This window comes from Balaenoptera musculus, chromosome 11, assembly GCF_009873245.2.
Source record: "Balaenoptera musculus isolate JJ_BM4_2016_0621 chromosome 11, mBalMus1.pri.v3, whole genome shotgun sequence".
Taxonomy (NCBI): Eukaryota; Metazoa; Chordata; class Mammalia; order Artiodactyla; family Balaenopteridae; genus Balaenoptera; species Balaenoptera musculus.
The window spans coordinates 97,316,771-97,341,143 of record NC_045795.1 but is presented as its reverse complement, the minus strand read 5'-3'; the positions used below and the strand labels follow the sequence as shown (position 1 = coordinate 97,341,143).

The following is a 24,373-nucleotide window of genomic DNA, read 5'->3' as shown; positions in this document are numbered from 1 at the left end:
CACTGCACTGCTTGCTGAATATTTTGAGTCGACTCCTGGCCATGAGCGCCTCTGGCCCTGATGGTCAGCCAGACCCTCTCCTAGAACCCTCTCTGAAAGGCACCCGCCTGATTGGTCGGGCCAAGGGGGTGCCTCGGTCCAGACCTCTCCACCAGCAGTGCCACCCACGTAACCACATTGATCATCCTCCGTATTTCATTTCCCCCGACTTCTGTGGCATCTCTATGGGAACATTTCACCTCCACCCCCAAATTTGAGTTTCTTGATCTCCAGCGGAGATGTTTTTTTAAGAATGTAGTCATCTTATTTCCCGCAAGTTGGTTCATGTCGACTGTTGTTGCTGTCCTGCGTTGTTGCTTTTCTCCATCGTGACACACTGCATTTTCCATCCCTCCCACCCCCGCAGCGGCTGATGGTGCGGCAGGTTCAAATGCTACAGATAGTGCAAATACCAGCCTAGTCAATGGTACGTCTCCCACTCCCAGGGCGAGCTCTCGGTCTCGGTTGGATGGGCGTCTCCCCCACCCTCAACTCTGGGCTTGCCTCTCCCTATTCTGGACGGCACAGACTTGGATGTGCATGGGCAGCTCGGGGACGGTCGTCCTCTCACACGGGGCAGGCGCTTAAGAGAGAAGCCACCACCGGGGACCCAGCTCTGCCCCCACTCATGGCTGCCACGATGACACTGGCTCCTGTTGGGCCCTTGACCCCCGGTGAAGCCCGGAAGAGGGACGTGACCTTGGCTTCAGATCTGGCCCCCAAGAAGCAGCGTCCCACCCGGCGTGGCCCTCTCCTAAGCCCGTTCCTGGCCCCGGCTTTGGGAAGAAGGCCCGGGGTCAGGACCTAGGCTGAAGCTGGCGTCTGGGTCCCCACTGAAGGCTCCGGTCCTCGACTCGACAGTTCCCTCGAGGCAGGGGGACCCAGGCCAGAGCTCAGCTCCTGGGCCCCACCCCGTAGCATGGCTGAGCCACTGGTAGACATTCTTTCTCTTCTCTCTCACGGAGCGAACGGGCCGGGGGTTCGCTTGGGCTCGGGCCTAGTTCTGTCCCTGGGATGTGGACTGGTGTTTCTTGCTGTTGCCTGTGCTGGAGCGTTTGTCCTGAGTCTCTGCATTCTCACTGGCCTCCTCGGGGATGAGTGGTGGGGGCAGAGGGCTGCCACCGTACCTGGGAGCTGCATCTTAACCTCCTGACACACAGGCAGGAAGGAATTCCATTCATTTGCCTCCAAGATTTCTTATCTCTATACCCTCCCATCTTCTCAGATACATCCCCATACCCAAATTAGTTGACATAAAGTCACCCAGACTGCTCCTGGGAGCTGTTAGGGCTTGGTCGTGAAACCATTGCCCCGGAGAACTGAAGGAGAGGGGAAGTTTTCTTTTTTCCAGCGTCACGCATCGCAGGCATCTGGCTGCGGGTTTCTCATCCATTATATCATTTACTCTTCACCACTCCTGGAAAACATGGAGTTCTGGTCCGGCCTCATCCTCCCATCCCCTGCCCTAGACGTCTGGGTGAGCCACCCAGATTCAAAGTGACCAAAGATGGAAGCACCCCCCCGTAGATGTCAGGGACTGGGCACGACTCCTCTGTGAGCAGGGCCTCGCCAAGAAGGGCTAATTCGGGTATGGGTCTATTTCAGGCACAGGAGGAGAAAGGAGGACAGCCCGGGGTGTGGGAGGTGTCATGTGTGAGGGACGGGTGGCGAGAGATAACAGGAAGAACCAATGTAGGCAAACCCACGTGGGGGGCTGAGGGGTGGCAGGGAGGAAACAGGAAGTGGCATCCTGCTTCCCCCAGGATGACAAGCCTGCTGGGCTCGGGCAACATATAGACCACATCCAGACTGGTGGGTCCCAAAAAAGGGGCAGCCTCACTTGCCATTGTAGCAGAAAACTCCAAGTGTCCCAAGAAAAACTGCAGGAAAAGATGGGGAACTGTCATTCCTTAACCACCTCCTGTGCACCAGGCACTTTGCAAGCATCTCATTGAATCCTCACAATAACCCTGTGATTCAGAGTTTTTTGTCCCCACTTTAAAGATGAGGAAACTGAGCCTCAGGGAGGTCAAGACACTAGTCCAGCGTCACAGAGCTAGAAAGTAGCAAAGCTGGGATGTAAACCCAGGCCTACCTGGCTGTCAAGTGTGTGCCACTCTTGCGGATGTCTTGTAAACTTCACAAGGATGTTAAGAAGTCTTCCCCACCACCAACGCCCCTGCCCAAGGAAAGGATCCTGTGGTCAAAAGTGTTTAAGAACCCACTGGGTAAAATTGGTTTCTTCCTTGTTGCAGAGGGACAGCCTTGATTGTGCTGTGTGTGGTGGAGAGAGTTACAGAGCCACTCAGGGTTTCCCAGGCTGATTTGGCTGCGGGACCTTTCCTGGCTGAATGTCGTGGGATTGGTAGGCCCCCAAACTATACTTTGGAACCAGTACTCTAAGCTGTTGCTACTCGAATTGTGGTCGGAGGACCAGAAGCCTGGGCATCTCCCAGGAGTTTGTTAGAAATGCAGAATCTCAGGCCCCACCCAGACTTACTGAATGAGAACCTGCGTTCTAACGTGCTTTCCAGGCTCCAGGCAGAGTGCACTAAAGGCTGAGGGGTGCTAAGCTGAGCCTTGGTGAGTGAGAGAATTAACTGTTCCTTTCCCCTCCTTCGTCTGAGCCAAATCAGGATGACCTGGACGTGGAAAACACACTCAGGTGGCAGGATGTCCCCCTCACTCCACTCCGCCAAGCCCCTCCCAACTGAAAGGTAGGGGTGTTCCATTCATTTTGGAGGCATTATAACTGCCATTTTTATTTTATTATTTCTTTTACATTTATTGATATATCACGGTAGAATACATCCTGATTAATTATACATCACTCTTAACTCTGGACATTAACAAGGTACTTTGCAGTGCTTTTCATAAGCATCACCTTGGTTGAAATTGTTGTTTTTCACAGAGAGAGAAATGGAGGCACAGGGAAGGGAAGTGACACCTCCCAGGTCTCCTATTTAGGACGTGTCTCCCCTAAGCTTGCTTATGGGTCTTCTCACCATGAACCTTCCACATCGAAGCCTTCTGCACCCATGACCCTCACAGTGCATGGAGAGGACAGACCCATTTGGCAAAGCTGCATCTAGCATCTGATGCAGAGGGGCCTCCAGGTCTCCACCCCGGTTCCCCATCTTGGGTCCTGTCCTCCATCTCAGCTCCCCTGAATCACAGCCCATCTTCCACGTCCCATGGGGGACCAGAGCAACGTCCCACCACAGTTCCAGGGCCAGGCGAGTACCCATTTGGCTAAGGAGAACCCCAGATGAGTCCCTTGCTTCTGAGAAACCAGGCCATCTGCACCAAAGCACCCCCAGGATATGGCTCCCTCCCTCAAACATATGCATTGTTGATTATTTTTCTGGCCACGTGGTCACTATGGAAATAAAAGAGGAAATTGCTAGCTTGGTTGATGGGCACATGCGGGCTATTGCATCTGATAATATGCAATGCAAATAAAGGCCCCTTTGTGCCATCTAACACCAAACTATTGAAGAGGAGTCCTCTGGTGCCCTTTAGCCCAGTTAGTAAAATTATTTTTAAAAATAAAAATAATTATTGTACTTAATTCCTATTGGTTCCAAAAAGCCTTTTTCTGTTTTGTTTCTAATCCAGTAGAAAGAATTTTACAATAGAGCAACGGGGACCTTTCTCTTTAAACCCCGGGCGGGTCACTGACCCTTCGCTGGGAGAGGCAGTGGGAAGAGCCCTGCACTGACCTTGGAGTGATGGTGCGGGGTTGGCATCCAGGAAGCCACTCCTCCCCTCTGAGTCACCTGTAACGGATACGGTGGTGGGGATGACAGTGTTTACGGAACTTCTCACGCAGCCTCAGGACGGTCGTCAGGATGCTCTATAGATGACAGCTGCCTCTGAACCTCCCTCGGCCCCAGTTTCCTCATCTGTAAAATAAGAGTGATGAAAACCCCTCCCGCCCCACCTCGCAGGGTATCAGGAAAACAGCCAAGATCGGAGACACTTGCAAACTGCCAAAGGCTGCTGGGCGAGTGGTTATCACTACGGCAACTTTTAGGAGCTCCGGGGAGGCGACGTGGCCACCCCTGGTTACAGAGATGGAAGCGAGGCTGGGAGAGGTGAAGCCACACGGCTAGTTGGTTTCGAAACATCAGCTTCAGGAGCCCGGTCCCACCAACGCCGCCTCGACGCCTGCCCTCCCCCGGGCTCAGGGGACTGGGGGTGGCTGCATTCTCCCCGATGGGGGCAGAAATGTGCATGTACTTTGGGGCCAGCTGTCCATTTACCAGCTGAGACCTGGCAGAGACCCTGCTGAGTGTGCCTCCCTGAGCCACAGTTTTTCATCTGTCAGTGGGTGTGATGTGGAGCGTCCCGGTAGGGATGTGGTGAGGCCCAGATGAAACTGTGGTGGTCATGTATGTGCCTGGAACCTGAGCTGTGAACATCTCCTTCTCAGCAAATGGCTGGGGCGGGGGGCAACCTTCTCAGAGTCCGTCTGAGGTGGCGAGCCATTGGGCAAAGCTCGAGGTGAGCCCATGGGACGGGAAGGGTGCCCCCCGACCCCTGCAGTGCCAGCAAGTGAAGGCAGGTGTCTGGCTGCCAGGCAGCAGTCACCAGTACCTCCCACCCTGTGAGTGCAGGCCACACGCCTTGGGCTGAGACTGGGCAGGCGGCCTCCCCGGCGGCCCTGATTAGGGGGTGGGGAGCCCCGGGCCCAGCACTAGGCAGCATCTGGCCCTGATAGGCAGGGCTGGGGTGGGGGGCTGGGGGCACCCAGGGGATCCCACCAGCCAGACTTCACCTGTCTGCTGTGGCCTGAGCTGGTCAACCCAGACTAAAGAGCACACAGCTCAGTGGAGGGGAGGGGTCGGCAGCTTCCCCTTGGGAGCCAGGGCACTGCCACCAGGCCCCTGGACACATGTGGGCACCTCAGAGCCCACCGCTGGGGAGCCCCTGCCCACCCTTTGCCTGAGTCACTCTCAGTGAGGCTGGGCGGGGGGGTTCTCCATGTCGTGGCTTCACACCCCTTCACCAGGAGAAGGAGAAAGTGGAATCATCCCTCCTGGAGCCAGAAACTAAGGAACACGTTGACTGAACTCCTCCCCATTCTAGAATCAACCTCTCTCTCCCTCTCTCTCTCTCTCTCTCTCTCCCTCTCTCTCTCTCTCATATTTCCCTTTGCCTCCTCTCAGCCCACAAAAGGCACCAACCAAATTCCAAATTAATCACTGGGGACCTTAGATCTCCCACTCCTTCTGCTTCCTGCCAGCCAGCTATGGTTCCTTTACCCTCAAAGGCTCCCGGTTAATCTGTAAAATGCTCAGGGCCAAAATAATCCCAGAAGCGCTCTCTCTGTGCCCCCAGAGAATCAAGAGAGAGCCTGCAGCCACCACGGGTTTCCTGTTGTCTCAGGGGCCTCCCCGGCGTCCCTGCACAGAAGGGCGGAGCCGGCTTGGCCCTCCCTCCATCTGACATGAATGTCTGTGGCCCTGTTGCGTCTTCATGGTGACCAACGTGTGTTGTCTGATTCTCTGTTGTCTGTTAAAATTCTTTGTCGTGTAGGTAAAATGCAGGATGGCAATGTGGACGCCAGCCAGAGCAAAGGTAACCCTTTTGTATTAACCTGTGGTCCCTGCGGCCCCTCCCCGCCGGTTCTGAGGGCCACAACAGAGGCAGACGTCCATGCCTATGGGCGCCTGACACCTTTGGGGGGGGTGGGTAGCTGTGATCACATGGTGCCAGGTCAAATGGAGGCAGTACCTGTTGAGGACAGGCCACCACAAGCCAGCTTCTCCCCAGCCTTTGAGCTATGCTGCCCGTTCAGCTGAAGACTTGAAGCTGGGTCTTTGAGATCTTTAGGGGCTAAGGGGTCAGGCCCCAGGCCCACCAGTCAGGCCTGTGCTGAAGGAGGAGGAGCTTGACACCTGTGGATGAGGACACTCTCTTCTACTTTTTAAGCCCCCTTTGTGTCCCTTCTGTCTAGTGACTACTTAATATCCAGCAACATGGCCCAGGGACCAAGTGGGCAAAGCCCAAGCCTGTGTCTTGTCTGAATGTGGAGAAGTTGAGGAGCCACTGGGGGAAGGGTCTGTGGGCTTATTCAGGCCCAGGGGGGACCCTAGCCCACTCCTGCTGGAAATCCAGGGTGGAGCCCTGTCACTCCCTGCTGTGTCCTGAATTCCAGGTCCAAGGCAGCCAGTGGCCCTGGGACCAGGGTCTCCAGCAGGAAGAGACCAACCCCCCATCACGGGGATTGTGTGCCGGCCATGCGGGGACCCAGGCTGGGGAGTGAGGGCCTCACCGTGCTCCGCTGGGCAGTTGGGTGGGTGCCAACATCCCCACCCTGCAGGCTAACCTGGGTGTGTGTGTGTGTGTGTGTGTCTGTGTCTGTGTCTGTGTGTGTGCACGTGTGCTCTGCCCCCTTCAGCCAAACAGCAGGACGGGGCGGCCGCCATGGAGATGCAGCCCCTCAAGAGTGCCGAGGGCGGCGACACTGACGACAAGAAGAAGGCCAACATGCACAAGAAGGAGAAGTCGGTGCTGCAGGGCAAGCTCACCAAGCTGGCTGTGCAGATCGGCAAGGCGGGTGAGCACGCGGCCCCGGTAGATGGCACGGGGGGACACGGGGCGTGCAGGGGGACCCCAGGCAGGGCCCTGCCCCGACCTGGGCCGCAGTTACCTCCTCTGCAAAGTGAGGGCTTGCGCGAGACCCACCCTTCTCTGCCACAGAACCAGTCTGAGTCCTTATACAGTAGGCACTCAATTCGCACTTAGGCAGAAGAGTGAAGGTAAAAGCATGGGCTCTGGGGGCAGCCTGCCTGTGTTCTTGTCCAGCTACAGCTCTGAGAACTTGGGCAGGTACCTTCACCGAGCTCTGAGCCTCTGCCTCGGGTCTGTGGACTTGGGGTCCTGTAGTCCCTACTTCACAGGTTGCTATGAGGAGTAAAGGAGATTATTTACCCGTACAGGCACTCAGCACTTGGCAGGTGTGGTGGCTGGACAGGGGGCAGACCCTGTAGGGCCTGGAGTTTGCAATGCAGGCTTTATCCTGAGGACAGTGGGAGCCCTGGAAGAGGTGTGAGCAGGGGAGGGCAGGGATGGAGTTGAGCTGTATGATGACCGCCCAGCTGCCGTGCAGAGGAAAGATTGAAGAAGTGGAGGGCAGTGCCAGGAGCCCGGTGAGAAGCCCCTTGTTTGAGCCCCAGCACAAGCCGGGTTTCCCGAGTTAGTAGCTGTAGGTGATGGCTGATGATGGCCCCTCTTGCCCCGGAAGCCGAGCCTGGAAACAAGGTGAGCCCTGCTGGCCTGACACGGCCTTGGCCTCCCCTCCCGGGTAAGGATGTGGCAGACGCCAAGGCCTCCCCACCTGGCTGCCTGCTCCTCCATGGCTGTCTCCCGGCTCTAATTATAGGCACCACAGCGTGGAGAAAAGAGGCAAATTACAGGCTTGACTGTCTATATTTAAACTTGGGGGCCTGATGACAGCTCCCGGCTGCTGGGAGCTTGGCTTCCCGCCTCTGCAACTGTCAGACAGGGATCGAGCCGGCTCTGTGTCTCCGCAGCTGGCGGTGCGGGCGGGGCAGTGATGGGTCCAGGGATTTCCTCCATCCCCGCCACGGAGAAAACTCCACGGAAACGTGGCTCTGGAGGGCAGGGAACGAAGCGACGAGAGCCACCCCGTGGCCTTCACAGTCCTCACTCATCTCCCTCCCCTACTCAGCTCTGCCAGGCATGGAGTTCAGAGTCGAGCACTTCTGGTTCAAGTCCCACCTCTGCTTCTCTCCTGGGCTGAAGTCCCTGAAAGCAGAACCTGACGTGGGTGGGCACAGGATCTGGCGGGGTGCTCTCAGGTGAGACCCGTGAAGGGTCAGGGATGCAACAGAGCCCAGGAAGAAGCAGAGGCAGCCGGGGTTTCTGGAGAAATCCCAGTCTCCGCCTGATCTTACGGGGAGCTCTGGAGCATGGTACCTCTGCAGGGTCTGCCCTGCCCTGCAGCAAGGTGTCTGGGCTTCTGGACCTCCACCTCAGCCATTGGATATTGGCCACCGAATTGGGTTGGGTGCACTCGCAGGCACTTTGTGACAAGGAGACGCCAGTTGCCCAAGCAATCATCCTCCTCTGGCAGAGGCTTCAGGTGCGGGCAGCCTCAGCGGCAGCTGTACAGCACATGCAGCAGACGGGGGTAGTTGGGCGCACGGGGCTGGCAAGAGAGATCCCGCCAGCAGCCAGTAGCCACCTGCAGGTGCTAATTCTACAGCGCCTCCCCGGCCTGTGGCCTCGGGCAAGTCACTTCCCCTCCCCGAGCCCCTGCTGTTTCCTCAGCCTGGAACTCTCTTCCCCCAGGTCACTACCTGGCTGCTCATCATTCCTCTGTCTGCTCAAATATCACCTCCTGCAGGAAGTCTTCCCTGGCCACCCTAGCTAAAGTAGCCACTGGATCTACCAGCCCATGTCGCATTTTTCTTCTTTTTCTTTTTAGTTTTATTAAGATATAATTTATATATTAAAAAATTGCACACGTTTAATGCGTGATGACTTTCCACATATGCATATGCCCATGATACCAGTCACCACAACCAAGGTACTAAACTTATCCACCACCTCCAAAAATTCCCTTGTGTTCTTTCATGGGTTTTTTCGGTTTTTGTTTTCTGGGTAAGAACACTTAAGATCCTCTTAAGCAATTATGAAGTGCACAATACTGCATTGTTAAACTATCGGCGCTATGCTATACGGCAGAGCTCTAGAACTTTCTCATCTGGCATAACTGAAACTTTTTCCCCACTAAAAACAACTCTCCTTTTCCTGTCCCTGCAGCCCCTGGCAACCTCCCTTCTATTCTCTGCTTCTATGGGTTTGACTATTTTAGATTGTTCAGATAAGTCCTTCTGTGTCTGGCCTATTTTACTGAGCATAAAGCCCTTCAGGTCCAGCCATGTTGTTGCAAATGGCAGGATTTCCTTCTTTTTAAAGCTGAATAATATTCCATTGTACATATAGCCCACATTTTCTTTATCCATTCATCTGTCAATGGACATTTGGGTTGTTTTCGTATCTTCAGCCCATGTCACTTCCTACCACGTCATCCTGGAGTTTTTCTTGACAGCGTTATCTGTATCTGAATTATCTTGTTCGTGTGTTTGTTTCTTGTCTGCCTCCCCCTCTAGAATCTCAGCTTCCCAAGGGCTGAAAGGGACTCTGTCCTCTTTACTGCTGTGTCCCTAGTTCCTCGAATAGGAAATAGTATGTACCTGAAGGCAGGAGGAAATAAGTGGTACCCTCTGCACATCCTATGTGTGAGGGCACCGTGCAAGTAGTTACTTATTCACATGCTCACTCAGCACCTACTATGCGTCGGGCACTGTACTAGGCAATTTACATGCATTCATCGCATTTGATCCTTACAAAACCATGTGAAATAAATATGCATCCCCATTGTACAGAGGAAGAAACTGAGGCTCTTTAAGGATTAAGGACTTGCCCCAGGCCAACAAGCTGAGCTGGGGTGTGAGCTAGGGCCTGCCTGACCCCAGAGCCCTTTGAGCCAAGGCTTTGGTCCACATCTCCCTTCCCGGGGCCCCGCACCCCCAGGAAATCCCCTGACAGGTCTCCTCCCACCCGTGTCACAGGCCTGGTGATGTCAGCCATCACGGTGATCATCCTGGTGCTCTACTTCACCGTGGACACCTTCGTGGTCAACAAGAAGCCATGGCTGCCCGAGTGCACGCCCGTCTACGTGCAGTACTTCGTCAAGTTCTTCATCATTGGTGTGACGGTGCTGGTGGTCGCCGTGCCCGAGGGGCTTCCTCTGGCTGTCACCATCTCACTGGCCTACTCGGTGAAGGTGAGGAGGGGAGAGCAGGGCGGGCAAGCTGATGCCACTGAGATCGGCTGCCCCCAGCTGGGGGTCCGTGGGGTGGCCGGTGGAGCCAGTGCCGGGGCTGAGAGAAGAGCCAAGTAGAGGGAGTGGGGGTGGTGGAAGCTCGGAGAGAGGATGCACGCAGGAGGCTGAAACTCACGTGCCTCCAGGAGAGCCACACCCTGGCTAAGGGGACAGCTGTTATTCAGCACAGCCAAGTGTCGCCTTGTAGGGATGGGGTCCAGTGTTGCCAGATATTCACATTTTTTCCAAGAGAAGCCAGAAATCTGGACTTAACATAAACTCTCCTGATTTTTAAACATTGACAATCAACTCAACTTTAAAAAAATAAATTAGATGCAGGTATCACCCTACAGGCCCACGCCCACCCTGTCCCACCAAACGTAGGCAGAAGCCTGGCCATCGCAGCCTTAGGCCCCGCAGTAGCCATAGTACTTGTATGACTAATCTCGGAGTTTGCTCCCTGAAGTTTGAAAGGGATAAGCCTAAAATAAAAAGGATGTCTGGTTTTATGAAAGCCCCTCCTCGGACTTCCCTGGTGGCGCAGTGGTTGAGAATCCGCCTGCCAATGCAGGGGACACGGGTTCGAGCCCTGGTCTGGGAAGATCCCACATGCCACGGAGCAGCTAAGCCCCTGCGCCACAACTACTGAGCCTGCGCTCTAGAGCCCGCGAGCCACAGCTTCTGAGCCCACACGCCACGACTACTGAAGCCCACGCACCTGGAGCCCGTGCTCCGCAACAAGAGAAGCCACCGCAATGAGAAGCCCGTGCACTGCAACGAAGAGTAGCCCCCGCTCACCACAACTAGACAAAGCCCGCACGCAGCAACGAAGACCCAACACAGCCAAAAATAAATACATAAATATTTTTTAAAAAGAAAAAAAATTTTTTAATTAAAAAAAATAAATAAAAACAATAGCTTCTATTATTTAAAAAAAAAGCCCCCTCCTCTCAGGAGATGGGCTAAAAATATGAAGTTTTAAAAGCAGTTCAATAAAGGGCAAGTAGGTCCATGAATGCCTTGGGTCTGGGGGGTGCTCCTAAACGCCACCCTGACGGCAGAGCCCCACCTCCTTCTGCTTCCAGGCCCGTGGCCGTCGGTGGAGCCCAAACACTAGGGTAAGGGGCTGGCATCTCATGAGCACCGGGCGCCTGACCCTCTTGGGGACACTTCAAGCCTGGCTCACCCCCAGGTCCTCACACCCAGGTCCTCACACCCTGGGCTCATCATTTTCCCTTGGTCCCGTGGTTTCCCCACCTCGGAGAGCAAGGCCCTGCGCTCCTGTTTCCCAGGGCCCTGAGTCCAGGATGTCCCTGCCAGGGCAGAGGCCAGGTCATGTTTAAAAACAAGGCATTCGCTCCGAGAATGCAGAGCCGCCAGAGGGCACGATGAGAGTCAGTTTCCAAGCTGGAATTTGGGCTGGGCTCACCGATGTAATTTCATACAGAAAAGAGATCTCAGGGCAGGTGCCAGAAAGTGGCAGCTATGTGTAAAGGATACCGCCCTTATCATCTCCTTGTTTTGGGGTTCTCGAAGAAACTCCATCCCACAAACCAAAGCCCAAACAGGTCACAGCACAATGCTGATCGGGGGCCTGGGGCCCAGAGATGGAGACCTCACGCTGCCGTGAGCCGGGACCCCACAAGCCACCCAGTTGAGCTCGAGGTCTCCTTAAAAGTCTCACAGCTTTGGTTTTGGGGCTTCCCATACAGACATTGTTAGGCCTCTACACCTGTAGTTTGTATCTCTGGCACCTGTGCCTTCAGCTGCCTTAGGTAGTGTTACTTGTACAGTCACGTGATAAACTTAGTACTTAGTACAGCTCCCCCAACCCAGGAGGGGCAAACTCTCCCCTTTCTGAGCCTGGACCTAGCCCCTGGGAGCCGTCATCGAAAGAATAGCGGTGACCATTTAGATCTGCGCTGTCCAATAGAGACATAATGTCAGCTGCATGTGTGATTTTAAGTCTCCTGGTAGCCACGTTAAAAAGAAAAATCAGGAAGAAACAGGTGAAATTAATTTTAATAATGTACTTAATCTAATATGTCCAAGTTACTATCAAGCCAACATGTAATATTTGATAATATACAAGTTATTAATGAGGTATTTCACATTTCTCTTTTCATAATAAGTCTTCAAAACTGGATGTGTAATTTACACTTACAGCACATTTCACATCAGACCAGCCCTGTTTCCAGTACTTAAAGAGCCTCACGTAGCAACCGTATTGGGAGGCTCAGGCCTATACATTCTTAAGCCCCAGAGACGAACCCTCTTCACAGAGGACAGATGGGCAGAGTCCTGATGGAATGATCCAGGCTGTGAGGTTAAACAGAGCTGGGTTCAAATGCCAGCTTTAACCCTCACTAGGTGTATCATCCTGGTCAAGCTGCTTTGCCTTGGCTTCTTTGGTTGCCAGAATGGAGTACAAGAGTCCTTGAAGGTTTCATAGGATCCTTGTAACATCAGACGAGAAAATAAGTGCGGAAGAACTTTACAAACTGTGAAGTATGTTGCAAACTCAAATTGCTGCTGAATGCATCCATTCAACATACATCTATTGTTACTATTATCACAGGTTATGATAAGAGAAACTGCAAGAGCACATAATTCTACCAATGCTCATTTTTTAGTAACATGACCTACTATAAAATTATTCTAATTGCACTCCTTTTTTACCCTTGGTATAAAGAGTTATAATGAGGAGCAAGAATAAAGGAAATCAGATTCCTAGGCACAGACTAGAACAACATGTGACTCAGCCTTTAGCTAAATGCACCTTTTCACATCCGTCCTTGCCAGAGAGGGTCAGTATGTTGTAAGGGCCTGCAGTAAGAGTGGTGGTTCCTTGAGAATCACTTTATGTGCATTATTTGCTTGAGAACCTGGAAGAAGCTAGGAGTGTGATGCTGGGAAAGAGAAAGGACAGTGAATATAAGAAAATTAATCATATGTAGAGTAGGATTTCATTTTTGTCATAAATTTAAAAAGAAAGGATATTGATATGTAAGATGTATCAGTGCTAGGTGGTAGAATTATGGTTGATTTGTTTTCTTTTTTTGTGTATCTATATTTAAAAGAAATTTGTGATTTTTATTACACAAGTTATAGTATGTATTCATTGTAGAAAAATAGAAGCTATAGATTTTTAAAAGAAGGCAATAACAATCTTCTATAAATCTACCACCCAGAAATAATGACACTAATATTTTGTTTATTTCCAGGTAGTGTCCTATGTCTATTAACATATGTATAACTTAAATTTATTCACTTTTGGTGAAACCAAAGTGACAGTGAAAACCAAGCACCAGTGAAAGATGGTACCTTTGAAAAAACCCATAACCAGTTAAGGAATTTATTTCTGTTAGGGTGTAAGAGGAAACTATTTGAAGTAATCAGAAAGGACCCAATCTTCATTTATCATCCTTTTCCCTATTTTTTCCATAAAGAATACAGATTACTTCTGTAATCCAAATTAATAAAGTCAACTAATCAACTCTTTTAAATGCCTTGAATAATTAAAAAGAAGAGAAAAAGAGAGAGAGAGAGAGAGAGAAAGGGCTGCACACAGAAAAGGAGTCCAGGTGACAGGGGCTGTAGAACCAAGATCCTTCGCGCATGTGTGAAGCAAAGGGGCAGCTCTGCCTCATTTCCTGCGTGTTTACACTGTGACCCTGCCTCCCAGCTCCCTCTCCTCACTGTTGACATCTCACCTGCCCCTTCCCCCAGAAAATGATGAAGGACAACAACCTGGTCCGCCACCTGGACGCCTGTGAGACCATGGGCAATGCCACGGCCATCTGCTCGGACAAGACGGGCACACTCACCACCAATCGCATGACGGTGGTGCAGGCCTACGTGGGCGACGTCCATTACAAGGAGATCCCCGACCCCAGCTCCATCAACGCCAAAACCATGGAGCTGCTGGTCAGCGCCATTGCCATCAACAGCGCCTACACCACCAAGATTCTGGTAAGTGGTGCAGCCTCCACCAGAGGGAGGAGCGTCCAGGGGGGCGATACAGAAGTACTGGGCAGGCTAAGCAATGTGATGCATAATTTTAAATCCTACTGATGTATTTTGGGTGGTCAGATAGTAAGCAGCTTGTTTCTCTTTGACTTAGCTGTGCTGTCTGCATGACAAAAAAAAAAGATTGTTGTTAATTGTGTTTTTTAGACCCTGTCATTGCCCTCCCTACCAAAAAAAAAAATCTTTTTATTCGTTAGCTTTTGCTGTATAACTACTCCAAAATGTAGTGGCTGAAAACCAGACTGTGTATTTAGCTCACATGTCTGTGAGGCAGGAGTTCAGGCTGGGCTCAATGGGGGGACCATGTCCTCGTGTATCTGCAGTGGGTCACATGCACGACTCTGCTGACCTTGGCAGGACTCTAGGCTGACCTGGGATGACCTCGGCTGGGATGGTTCATCTCTGCGTGGTCCACCTCCTCCAGCAGGCTAATCTGGGCTCTTCATGTTGTCATTTTGCCACATCCTATTGGCCAACACAAGTCGAGAGGCCTGTCCAGATTCAAGCAGCAGGGAAATAGACTCCATCTCTAATGGGAGGAACTTCAGAGTCACATTGTAAAGGGCGTGGATTCAGAGAGGGTACTAATTGTGGCCATTTACACAATCTACCACTGGCGACGACATTGTTGTTAGTAATAGTAGTGGTAGTAGTAGCTTTGTTAAGAAAAACTCTCATATTCCTGTCTCAGCTCAGCTGCCTAGACGCATCATGCTAGAACCCCTGATTGGTTTAGAAGCACAGGTTGCCTTTTTTTTTTTTTTTTTTTGTAATTAACCAGTATTTGAATGAAGAGAAATACAAACTTGTCCATCCAGAGCTCAGTCGGCTCCCAGATGTAGGACATTTCTACAGTGTGAGCATCTGGGTGAGCAGCCGAGCTTTTCTGCTTTCCCTGCCGACGTGTCCTAGCCCTGACCTCTCCCTTCGGCTCCTGAGCCAGCCTGAACCTTCAGGATCAGGCTGGGTGGCGGGAGTGCCAGAAGCTTTATCGAATCTGGGAGAAGAGCATGAGTCAGCGGCAAAGGGCCGAAGGTTGGTGGGGGGTACGGGAGGAGGTGACTTCTGCTTCTAGACACTGGGGCTGCAAGGACTGCACCCTCCCCTGTGGTTGAGCAGGTACTCCTGCCATCAGCCCAGAGCTGCAGGCTGGGGAGGCAGCACTGACAGAAGGAGAAAGTAGGTCGGGAGAAAGCGTGCAGATGGATGATAGAGGATGCTGGGGGCGGCAGGAGCGGGGGGCGGGGGAAATGCCAGAAAAGATGGCGTTTTTGTCTTCTCCCCACCCCACCCCATCCCCTGCCTCCCAGCCCCGATTTGGGAATCAAGGGAGATTGACGATGCTTTATTCTGTTCCCCAGGCCTTCCTAAAATAACTGAGATGCTGTTAATGATCTCGTCCCGCAGAGAGGGGAGTGGGGCAATTCCCAGAACAGGCTTCTGGTGATGGGGGTGGCCGTGTGGGCAGAGCCCTGCAAGATGGGCTTGAATTGAGATGTATATTATGCAATTAGAGTAAAAAGGAGTTCTTGGATCTGCCAGGAGGGCTGCGAAACATCTTTGCAGCGATAAGGCTCAATTAGGCAGTGCTTCACAGCACCGGTGGCAAAGCTAAAATTCATTTCCAGATGTGGTTGAATGAGGCTGTATCCAGGTGGCTTAAAGGACAGGGGTCCATCAGTCCGCCTGGGGAAAAAGTGTATCTGCCAAGACTGGAAAGAGCTCAAGGACCTGGGAACCGGGATCCTTGGTTTGTAAACCGGCCAAGTCACTTACCTCTCGGGCACCAGTGTCCCCTTCTGTGCCTTGAACCCTGGCATCCTAGAACCCTTGTGCCTCTCTTTCTGGGGCTTCCCTGAAAGAACCCTGGCCGCACGGTTCTCTTCGCTGGGGGCTGATGGCCGTCAGTGTGGAAGGGACAGCAGAGGCCCCTGGTATGTCTGGGTGGTGGTTAAAGCTCACACTCTGGATCCAGACGGCCTGGGTTCAAATCCCTCCCTAGCTGTGTGACTGTAAACAAGTTACTTAACTTCTCTGTGCCCCAGTTTCCTGGGGGAGATGATAGGATTACTGTGAGGATGAAATGAGTTAGTAAGTGGAAAGTGCTTAGCACAAGGCCTGGCACATATTCAGCACTCAGGGTGATTAGCGTTGTTGTTCGTCAGCAGTAAAATCATCCCTTTGTAGCCAGGCAGAGGCTAATCAATAAACGAATAGACAGCAGAGGCATCAGGGCTACAGAGGGAAAGGGTCTTGCCCAAAGTTACACAACCAATTAGTGACAAAGCCAACTTATAGATACCCTAAAGCCAGCTATTGAGTAGGGTGTCCAGATTAGGTTCTTGGTCCTTGAAACCAATCCTGCAGCATCTTTAGTATTGGTTGGTCTCAGGAAGGAAGGCCTGGAGTCCAGAGGGTCAGATTCACAGCCAGGGCTGTCAGCTATATTGGGAGAAGGGGCTCCCAGGGACTGCCCTTCTAGGCCTAGAGGAATTTTGAGAAGAGTCACAGGCTGCTCAGTCGAGGGTGGAAGTCCAGCCCCCCTCCAGACCAGTCTGGGAAATCTAGACTGCAAAACATCCTTACCATGCAGGAGGAGACGGGCAGGAAAGGCACGCAATGTCCCCACACTACCCATAAGCTTTGGTTGGGAAATGAGCTTGGCCTGGGAAACAGACCATGGGCAAGGCTGTATTTCCCCCTGTACGAGGGTGCCGATTCTTCTGTGTCTTCTTGCAGTCTGATGCAGGCTGTGTGCTCTTTGAGAGGGAGAGACACAGCTGAGTTATCTCTACTCCCCCCAGCATAGGCTCTTGGGAAGTACTGGTTGGGCGGGTGAGGTCAGTGAATTGACTGGTGAATAAATTTATAGATATGTATCAGTGAGATGAGGACTAGGTAGGGAGAGGGATGGATGGATAGATAGATGGATGGAGAGATGGGTGGGTGGGTGGATGGATGGATGAGTAAATGGAAGAGTAGACAGACGGATGAATATGTGGGTGGTGGATGGGTGAATATGAATTGATAAGAGGCTCAGGACAGGGCTGCCTCTATGTTCTGCTTTCCTTTTCTTGTGGCAGAAGAAGTAGGAGTTGGCCTTGGTCCCAGTCCCACGGCTAATACCAGTGCTCTCTTGGTACCTCCAGCATGCCGAGCGAATCTCTTCTGAAACTGCCCTCAACTCTGTAGTCTGCGTTGATCCAGAGACTTTCAAATTAGCTAGTGCCTGTTATTCTAAAAGATTTTTTTTAAAACTAGCTGAGTATTTGCAGGGGTAGGTTGTGTAGGTGTAACCTACATGGATTCGCCGGCCTTAAGGACCCCCTGGTCCAGCCCCCTCACTTTACTCTGAGGCCCAGAAATGGGAGAGGACTTGGGCCAAGTCACCCTGTGGGTTAGTGGAGTTAGAATCCAGATGTCCTGACACCCAATCCAGTGAGCAGAGGTTAGGAGCTTTGGCTCTGAAGTCCGACAGACCAAGATTCAAACTTCAGCTGCAGCACTTACCACCCGTGTGACCCTGAGCAAGTTAACTAACCTCTTCAAGCCTCTGTTTTCCAGTCTGTAAAATGAGTATACAATTAATCATAATCACTAATATTCACTTAGCCAGACTCATTGCTGAGTGCTTAACCCATGTTGCCTTGTATGAGGACCCCATGAAGTAGGTGACATCGCATCTCCAATTCATAGATAAGGACACTGATGCTGGGAGGAGTTAAAGAACATGCCCAGAGCCCCAGAGCAGAGGAGAGGCTGAGCCAGGGTTCACATCCAGGTCTGTCCGGTCCAGAGCCTGCACAGCTCACCGCCACTCCTTGTCCAAGTCCTCTGGCTGCACCTTTGCCTTGAGGCAGTTCCAGGGCTGCTGTAAGATCAGATGAGAAGATGTATATGTGGCTGTCAGCACAGTGCTTGACATGTAGCAAACGCTCAGTCCGCTCCAGTTGTTACCCTTATTACTTCTATTATTATTTCTGAGCCTTACCCTCTGTAGTTTGCTTTGCCAGCCACTGTCTAGCTTGACCCTCCATATCCCTTCCAGGTAATCAAGGCAAATATGACAACTCCCATCTTGCAGCCAAGAAAACAGAGCTGCAGAAATATCGAGTAACCTGCCCAGGGCTGCTCCTGACACCAAGTGACAGAGTTGAGCCCAGAGAATTCTGGAGGAGTTTACCAAGCGGGTGAGGGAGCAAGGTCATTCCAGGCAGGGCCACAGCCTGCCAAAGCCCAGAGACCTCTCAGGAGATGTGGCAGTCTGGGGCCTGGACGTTTCCCAGGGCCACAATGATGAGAGGCGAGGCTGGGAAGGCGGAGGGGGAGCTGGGTGACAGCAGATAAGCCCTTAGTAGGCTTTCTCATCACAATGCTGAGAACCACCCAGGCACGGGTGGAGGGTGGTGTGACAGCCAAGGCTGCCAGCGGGAAGGCCAGAAAAAGTGACCCAGGAGGCCCCTCTCAGAGGGCCAGCCTCAACCCCATGCCCCATCCCTTCTGCGGATGGCAGAACTTTCTTCTTTCCACTCCCATTTCTAACCATTAGGAACTAAACTTGCCCTCTGAGGGAAGCTACATGAATCATCTTTTAGTCAGAAATTGCTTCCCCACCTCAGAAATCCTGGCACACCCTCAGATTTGCTTTGTCGCTTCCGACTCTTTGAACGTCAAGACTTCTGCTAGCTTCTTCTTGTAGCCCTGCTGCTTCTTGAGCTGCAGCTGAGCTTTCAAACGGAAATAGCTCCTTCCTCAGACTTTAGAGGCACTGCGCTTTCTTGGGAAAGAATTCTCCTTTTCCACCCACGTTTATTCTGTGTGCTGAAACCACCCGAGCGGACTTTAAGTTTATATTTTATGAGACCTCTTTTAACGTAGGTTGACACTACAGTTAACATTTGAATTATTAAAATGAAGATGAGCACTTGTGGAGCCGAATTGTTGGAAGTTTATGGCGTATGTTCTGGAAACATCAACTACTGAAAGAAAAACAAATCTCCTTGGAGTCCCTGAAGTGGTTCTGGAAGAAGGAGCAGGGAGGATCTGCCTGGAAGGATGGTTTTCCTGAATAAATAAGCCAAACTTCACCTAGTTAGAAACTCCAGGTCTTCAGTCTACCCCATTCCCAAACTGAGGTGCCTTCATCCACAGAGAGCCCCCATGACCCCCCAAAGGCAGGAAGGATCTGCTTGATTGTGTTTCTCACAAATCTTAGACCTAGAGCTCCTGAGAGGAGGGGAGAGTGGGGAGGTGACTCTAGGAAGCAGTCGGCCCTTGAACTCAGATCTGGCTCCAAACCCAGGGTGCAACGAAATATTCCAATGAACCTCAAACCCCCTGAGTCAAGCCAGCTCTGCGAGGGGCTCTGACCAAGACAGGGGTTCCAGAAGGCGCAGAAGCCCCCTGGAAGTGGCTTAGCAGGGCATTAAGATGGAGAGATGGGGCGGCCCTTCGTTCTGGTCTGTGAAGTGACAGGAGCCTTTGTGTTGGATTCAACAGCCGTTTTGGTTCTGTTTGGTTTTGTTTGTTTGTTTGTTTTTGCAAACACCATCCCTAGGAGAACAGTTTAAAGCACATAACCCTGAATGGGGAATTCTGATTTTTTTTTTTTTTAAATAATTATTTATTTATTTATTTATTTATTTATTTATTTTTGGCTGTGTTGGGTCTTCGTTTCTGTGCGAGGGCCTTGTCCAGTTGCGGCAAGCGGGGGCCACTCCTCATCGCGGTGCGCGGGCCTCTCACTATTGCGGCCTCCCTTGTTGCGGAGCACAGGCTCCAGACGCGCAGGCTCAGCAGCCGTGGCTCACGGGCCCAGCTGCTCTGCGGCATGTGGGATCCTCCCAGACCAGGGCTCGAACCCGTGTCCCCTGCATTGGCAGGCAGACTCTCAACCACTGCGCCACCAGGGAAGCCCGGGAATTCTGATTTTTAACAGCACTGTTAATCCCTGTATCCCACCTTCTCACCCTGTGCACGTGACACAAAACACACACCACATGCGCATACCACACACACACTATACCACACACACACTATACCACACACACACACCCCCCACAAACACACAGCACATACCCTCACCACACACATACCCCCCACACACAAATCACACAGGTACATGCACACATATACACACACACGCCACATGCACATACCACACACTGCACCACACACAGCACACACACGCCACATGCACACACATGCACAGTGCATTGGCAAGCTCGGGAAGGTCCCCAGGAAACCTGCTTTCCAGAGTGTGTCTCCCCGGGGCGTTTCAGCCTGTCCCAGCTGTTCAGGACACACACCCTGCCCTGTGCCTTTGCAGTCTCTGGGGAAAGTCCGTGATTCTGCCCCCTGCAGCTCCTCGAGGCCCAGCAACCTGAGAGGCTCCTGGGGAGGCAGACCCTCAGATGACAATTCTGGAGGCCAAAATTCTGACAAAATCCCATCCCACTTGGCCTCCCATTGGCAGCTCTCCACACCCACAGACGCCAAATTATTCATTTATTCATTCAACACATATTCATTGATTACCCCAAGTGGGAAGCAAAGCTAAGCAAGACAGCCCTCCCCCCCGCCGCCCCCCGACCATGGGCTCTAAACCAATCACCCACCAGTTACCTAGTTAACCAACCATCTCAAATGCTAGTGAAGAGAGGCAGAGCTTCTGGAAGAGCGTGTGCTGTGTGGGCTCAGAGCCGAGAACAGCTGGGGTCAAATCCTAGCTCGGCCACTTACTAGCTGTGTGACCCGGTCTCTCCGGGCCTCCCTGGGCACATGGGAATAATAACAGCCTGCCCGCTAGGGAGCCGTGAGGATACAACCGAGGCTGCGCGTGAAGAGCTTAGCAAAGAGCTAGCAGGGTCACTGCTGCAGCTGCCGGGGCCGCCTGACGGTCCATCTGGGCGTCGGGGAGGCTCCTCTGCCAGTGCCTGTTCTCGAGGGGTGAGGGGCAGTGGGCTAGGCCGCCGCAGACAGCCAGCAAGCCAAAAGTCATTTTCTAACGCGCTCTCACAAATGTCATCCTACGGCAGTTGCTGCGATTTACCATGCTGTGGTTGCTGGGTTTGGGGGGACAGGGAGGAGGGGGTGTTGAGGATTTTTTAACATTGTAGTAAAATACACATAACTTAAAATGTATCAGCTTAGCCATTTTAGTGTACACTTCAGTGTCATTAAGTACATTCACATTGTACAACCATCCCTACCACCCATCTCCAGAACTTTTCATCTTCCCCAACTGCAACTCTGTTCCCATTAGACACTAACTCCCCCTCCCCCTCCCCCGGCCCCTGGCGCCCACCCTTCTCCTTTCTGTGTCTATAAATTTGACTACTCTAGGGACCTCGTGTAAGTGGAATCACACAGTATCTGTCCTTTTTTGTCTGGCTTATTTCACTTAGCATAATGTCCTCAAGGTTCATCCATGGTGTAACATGTGTCAGAATTTCCTTCCTTTTTAAGGCTGAATAATATTCCACTGTATGTGTAGATCACATTTTGCTTATCTATTCATCTGTCAATGGACACTTGGGTTGCTTCTGCCTTTTTGCTACCGTGAATAATCCTGCTGGGAACACGGGTGTACAAATATCTTCTCAAGTCTCTTGCTTTCAATTCTTTTGGGTATATACCCAGAAGTAAAATTGCTGGATCATGTGATAATTCTATGTGCAGTTTTTTGAGGAACCTCCACACTGGTTTCCACAGTAGCTGCACCATTTTACATTCCCACCAACAGTGCACAAGGGTTCCAATTTCTCCACATCCTCGCCAGCACTTGTTTTCTCTTTTGTTTTGGATAATGGCCATCCTCATGAGTGTGAGGCAGTACCTGCTAGCTATGTTTTTTTTCATCTCATTTTTGCAGATGTTATTTATAACTTGTCACTCTTCAAGTCATCATTCCTTGGTCTTAGCTCTAGTGACCCCCAAGCATCCCAAAACAGGAGCATGAATTGTCCTCTCAAAGTTACACCCATAGCTGCACCCAGCACTCCCAAAGGGCTTAGTGCCCATACAGGGAAATGTGCTGGATACAGTGTGGCACTAGGAATCAGGGAAATTGGGGGTAGCCCCAGGCCTGCCCCCCTGCAGGTCTGTGATGAGGAGCAAATCACTTCCCCCCGGGCCTGCTTCCTGCCCCTCAAAACCAACGCCTTAACTCCCTTACAGAATTAGAGCCCTGGAGAGCAAGCCTCATGGAAAGTCTACAGCAATAGTAAAACCTCTGGGTCTGTCAAGATAAAAAAAGCCAAAAGAAAAAAGGGGCGAGTCCCTACTTCTTAGTAATGCATGTAGGCGATTTTAGAGCCCAAGTTCATGGTAACAAATTGAACTACAGAGGAGGCAGCTCTGCCATTTGCAACCATAGATTGTTTGAAATCCTTTTAGGGGAAAATTAAAATATCTCACAGAGGGTAATAAAATGTTGCCTGTTTCACAGGCATAACTGCTTAGCTCTCTTGGGCAAATAAGTAATTAGGCATTTTTATTTCAGTCCTCCGTGTCGTCATCTTTAGTGGAGGGGGGAAAAAACTGTTGTGGAAGATACATAAAACCCTGGAAATCACCAGAAGGTTAATTATAAAATTGTAAAAAAAAAAAAAGATAAGTAAATAAATATATAAATTTTAAAAGCACAACATAACTGCATACTGCAGAGACTAAGGGGAGTGCTTAGAATTTCTTTTCCCAAACATCAGAAAGGGGAAACTGTCATATTTCCTCTGCTTCCAGATCAAATCCCACCAAAGAGCTTGGGTGTGGGGAGCCTTCCAAGGCCCATGATGCCTGGACATAGTTGAACGTGGCATGGAGCAGGGAGGGTGTTCTAAGGTTTGACCCGTGGCCCCCAGACCCCCTCTGAGGGACCTGCAGCTCTACCTTGTTCTACCATCCTTCACCACCATCCACCATCCACTTGAAGGAGTGGGTTGATTTTTCTCTCAGCTAGAAATCATCTGCTAGAGCCACTCCATTTTACAGATGGGGTAACTGAGGACAAGAGCTTAGGGTCTAAGGGTATGTACACCTAGGTCAATGCCCATGACCCGACAGGGCTCGGGTCTGCTCCCGGGGCCCGAGTCCTAACTGTGGGTGGGGCAGTTGGCCAGGGACATGTCCTATTGCCGTCCTGCCCCCCGCACAGCCAGTCCGTGCAACATCTTCTAGACTCCGTCTTCTTCTTGCCTGCCGCTCTTTGGAACAACGCGAAGGAAGCTGAGGGTGAGGATCCAGAGGGTTCCTGTGCAAGGCTGGTCTGAGACCCACAGAGAGCCACTCATGGCGGGGTCGGGGAACACAATGCTCATAGGTATTATTCCCCTTCAGTATCTCTCTGGGGTTTGGGTTTGTCCGTGGTAGCTTTTACCACTCCCAAAGCCAGCTCCACCTGAGTCGCTGCACATTAATTTTATACCAGTGGTCTGAGCGTGTATATGCACGTGTGGCAGCTGCCCATGGGAGGTGAGTTTACCTGCCTTATGAACTTCCCACAGCCGCCTGCCAATCCCACCATCAGCGCCCACATGGAGGCGTCTCGTCCTTACCTATTCGCCTGTGCCTCCCCCCACCCCAGACTGGTCTGCGTTGAGCCATCCAGCAAACAATGAGTAAATGCCTACTGTGTGCCGGGCTCTGTGCTGGCCCTGAGAATCCAGGGGGGAAAGAATACAACAACTCCTACTCGGGATGACAAACCCACAAAGCAATTTTCAAAGACAAGGAAATATCTGTGCTGGTCCTTAAAGGGCAAGGAGGAGTTTGCCTGGCAGGGAAGGAGGAAGCAGGGGTGAAGGCACAGAGGCATGAAACAGCTCGTGTTCAGGCAGCCACACCAAGAAGTGAGAGGCGCTGGGGAGATGTGGTCGGTGGTTTGACTGAGGCTCAGGGCAGGGGCTGTGGTGTCCAGTTAAAAAGAAACGAACCAACGCTGTGAATGGGGATGACTCTCAAAAATTGAATGTTACATGAGTGAAGCAAGTTACGGAAGAATATGTACAGCCTCCTTACATGACGTTTTCAACATGCAAAACAGTGCTGCACATATGTACGTTAGGTTAAACTACATGAAATTGCCAATGGTTGGCCATTGTGACATACAAAAATAGCAGTTGCATTTGGTTCAACTTCAACTGAAGTCACCAGGGACGTTGCACCCCGAGCACAGAATACTACCCAGTCATGAAAAGGAACACACTCCTGACACATGCACCAACTTGTCTGCATTGCCAGGGGATTGTGCTGAGTGAAAAGAAGCCAGTCTCCGAAGGTTACATACTGTATGATCCCATTTATATAACATGCTCAAAATGACAGAATGATGGGGCTGGAGAACAGCTTAGTGGTTGTCAGGGGCAGGGACGGGGAAGGGAGGGAGGTGACTGCAGTCATATAAGGGTGGCACGGGGAGTGCTGTGATAAACTGTTGTGTGTCTT

The 24,373-nt window shown here is 51.6% G+C and overlaps 1 protein-coding gene across 10 annotated transcripts in view; it reads left to right on the top strand.

The window, feature by feature from the left end:
* ATP2B2 (ATPase plasma membrane Ca2+ transporting 2) overlaps positions 1-24,373 on the top strand; it is a 358,026-nt gene that overhangs the window by 299,023 nt on the left and 34,630 nt on the right. For 6 of the 10 annotated variants that reach the window (XM_036869343.1, XM_036869344.1, XM_036869342.1 and 3 more), the window contains 5 exons: positions 407-466; positions 5,581-5,622; positions 6,446-6,604; positions 9,648-9,862; positions 13,631-13,873. In XM_036869343.1, coding sequence (XP_036725238.1) covers positions 407-466; positions 5,581-5,622; positions 6,446-6,604; positions 9,648-9,862; positions 13,631-13,873 — 719 coding nt within the window. The remainder of the gene's footprint in view (positions 1-406; positions 467-5,580; positions 5,623-6,445; positions 6,605-9,647; positions 9,863-13,630; positions 13,874-24,373) is intronic. The other 4 variants (XM_036869345.1, XM_036869349.1, XM_036869348.1 and 1 more) reach the window with 2 other exon arrangements.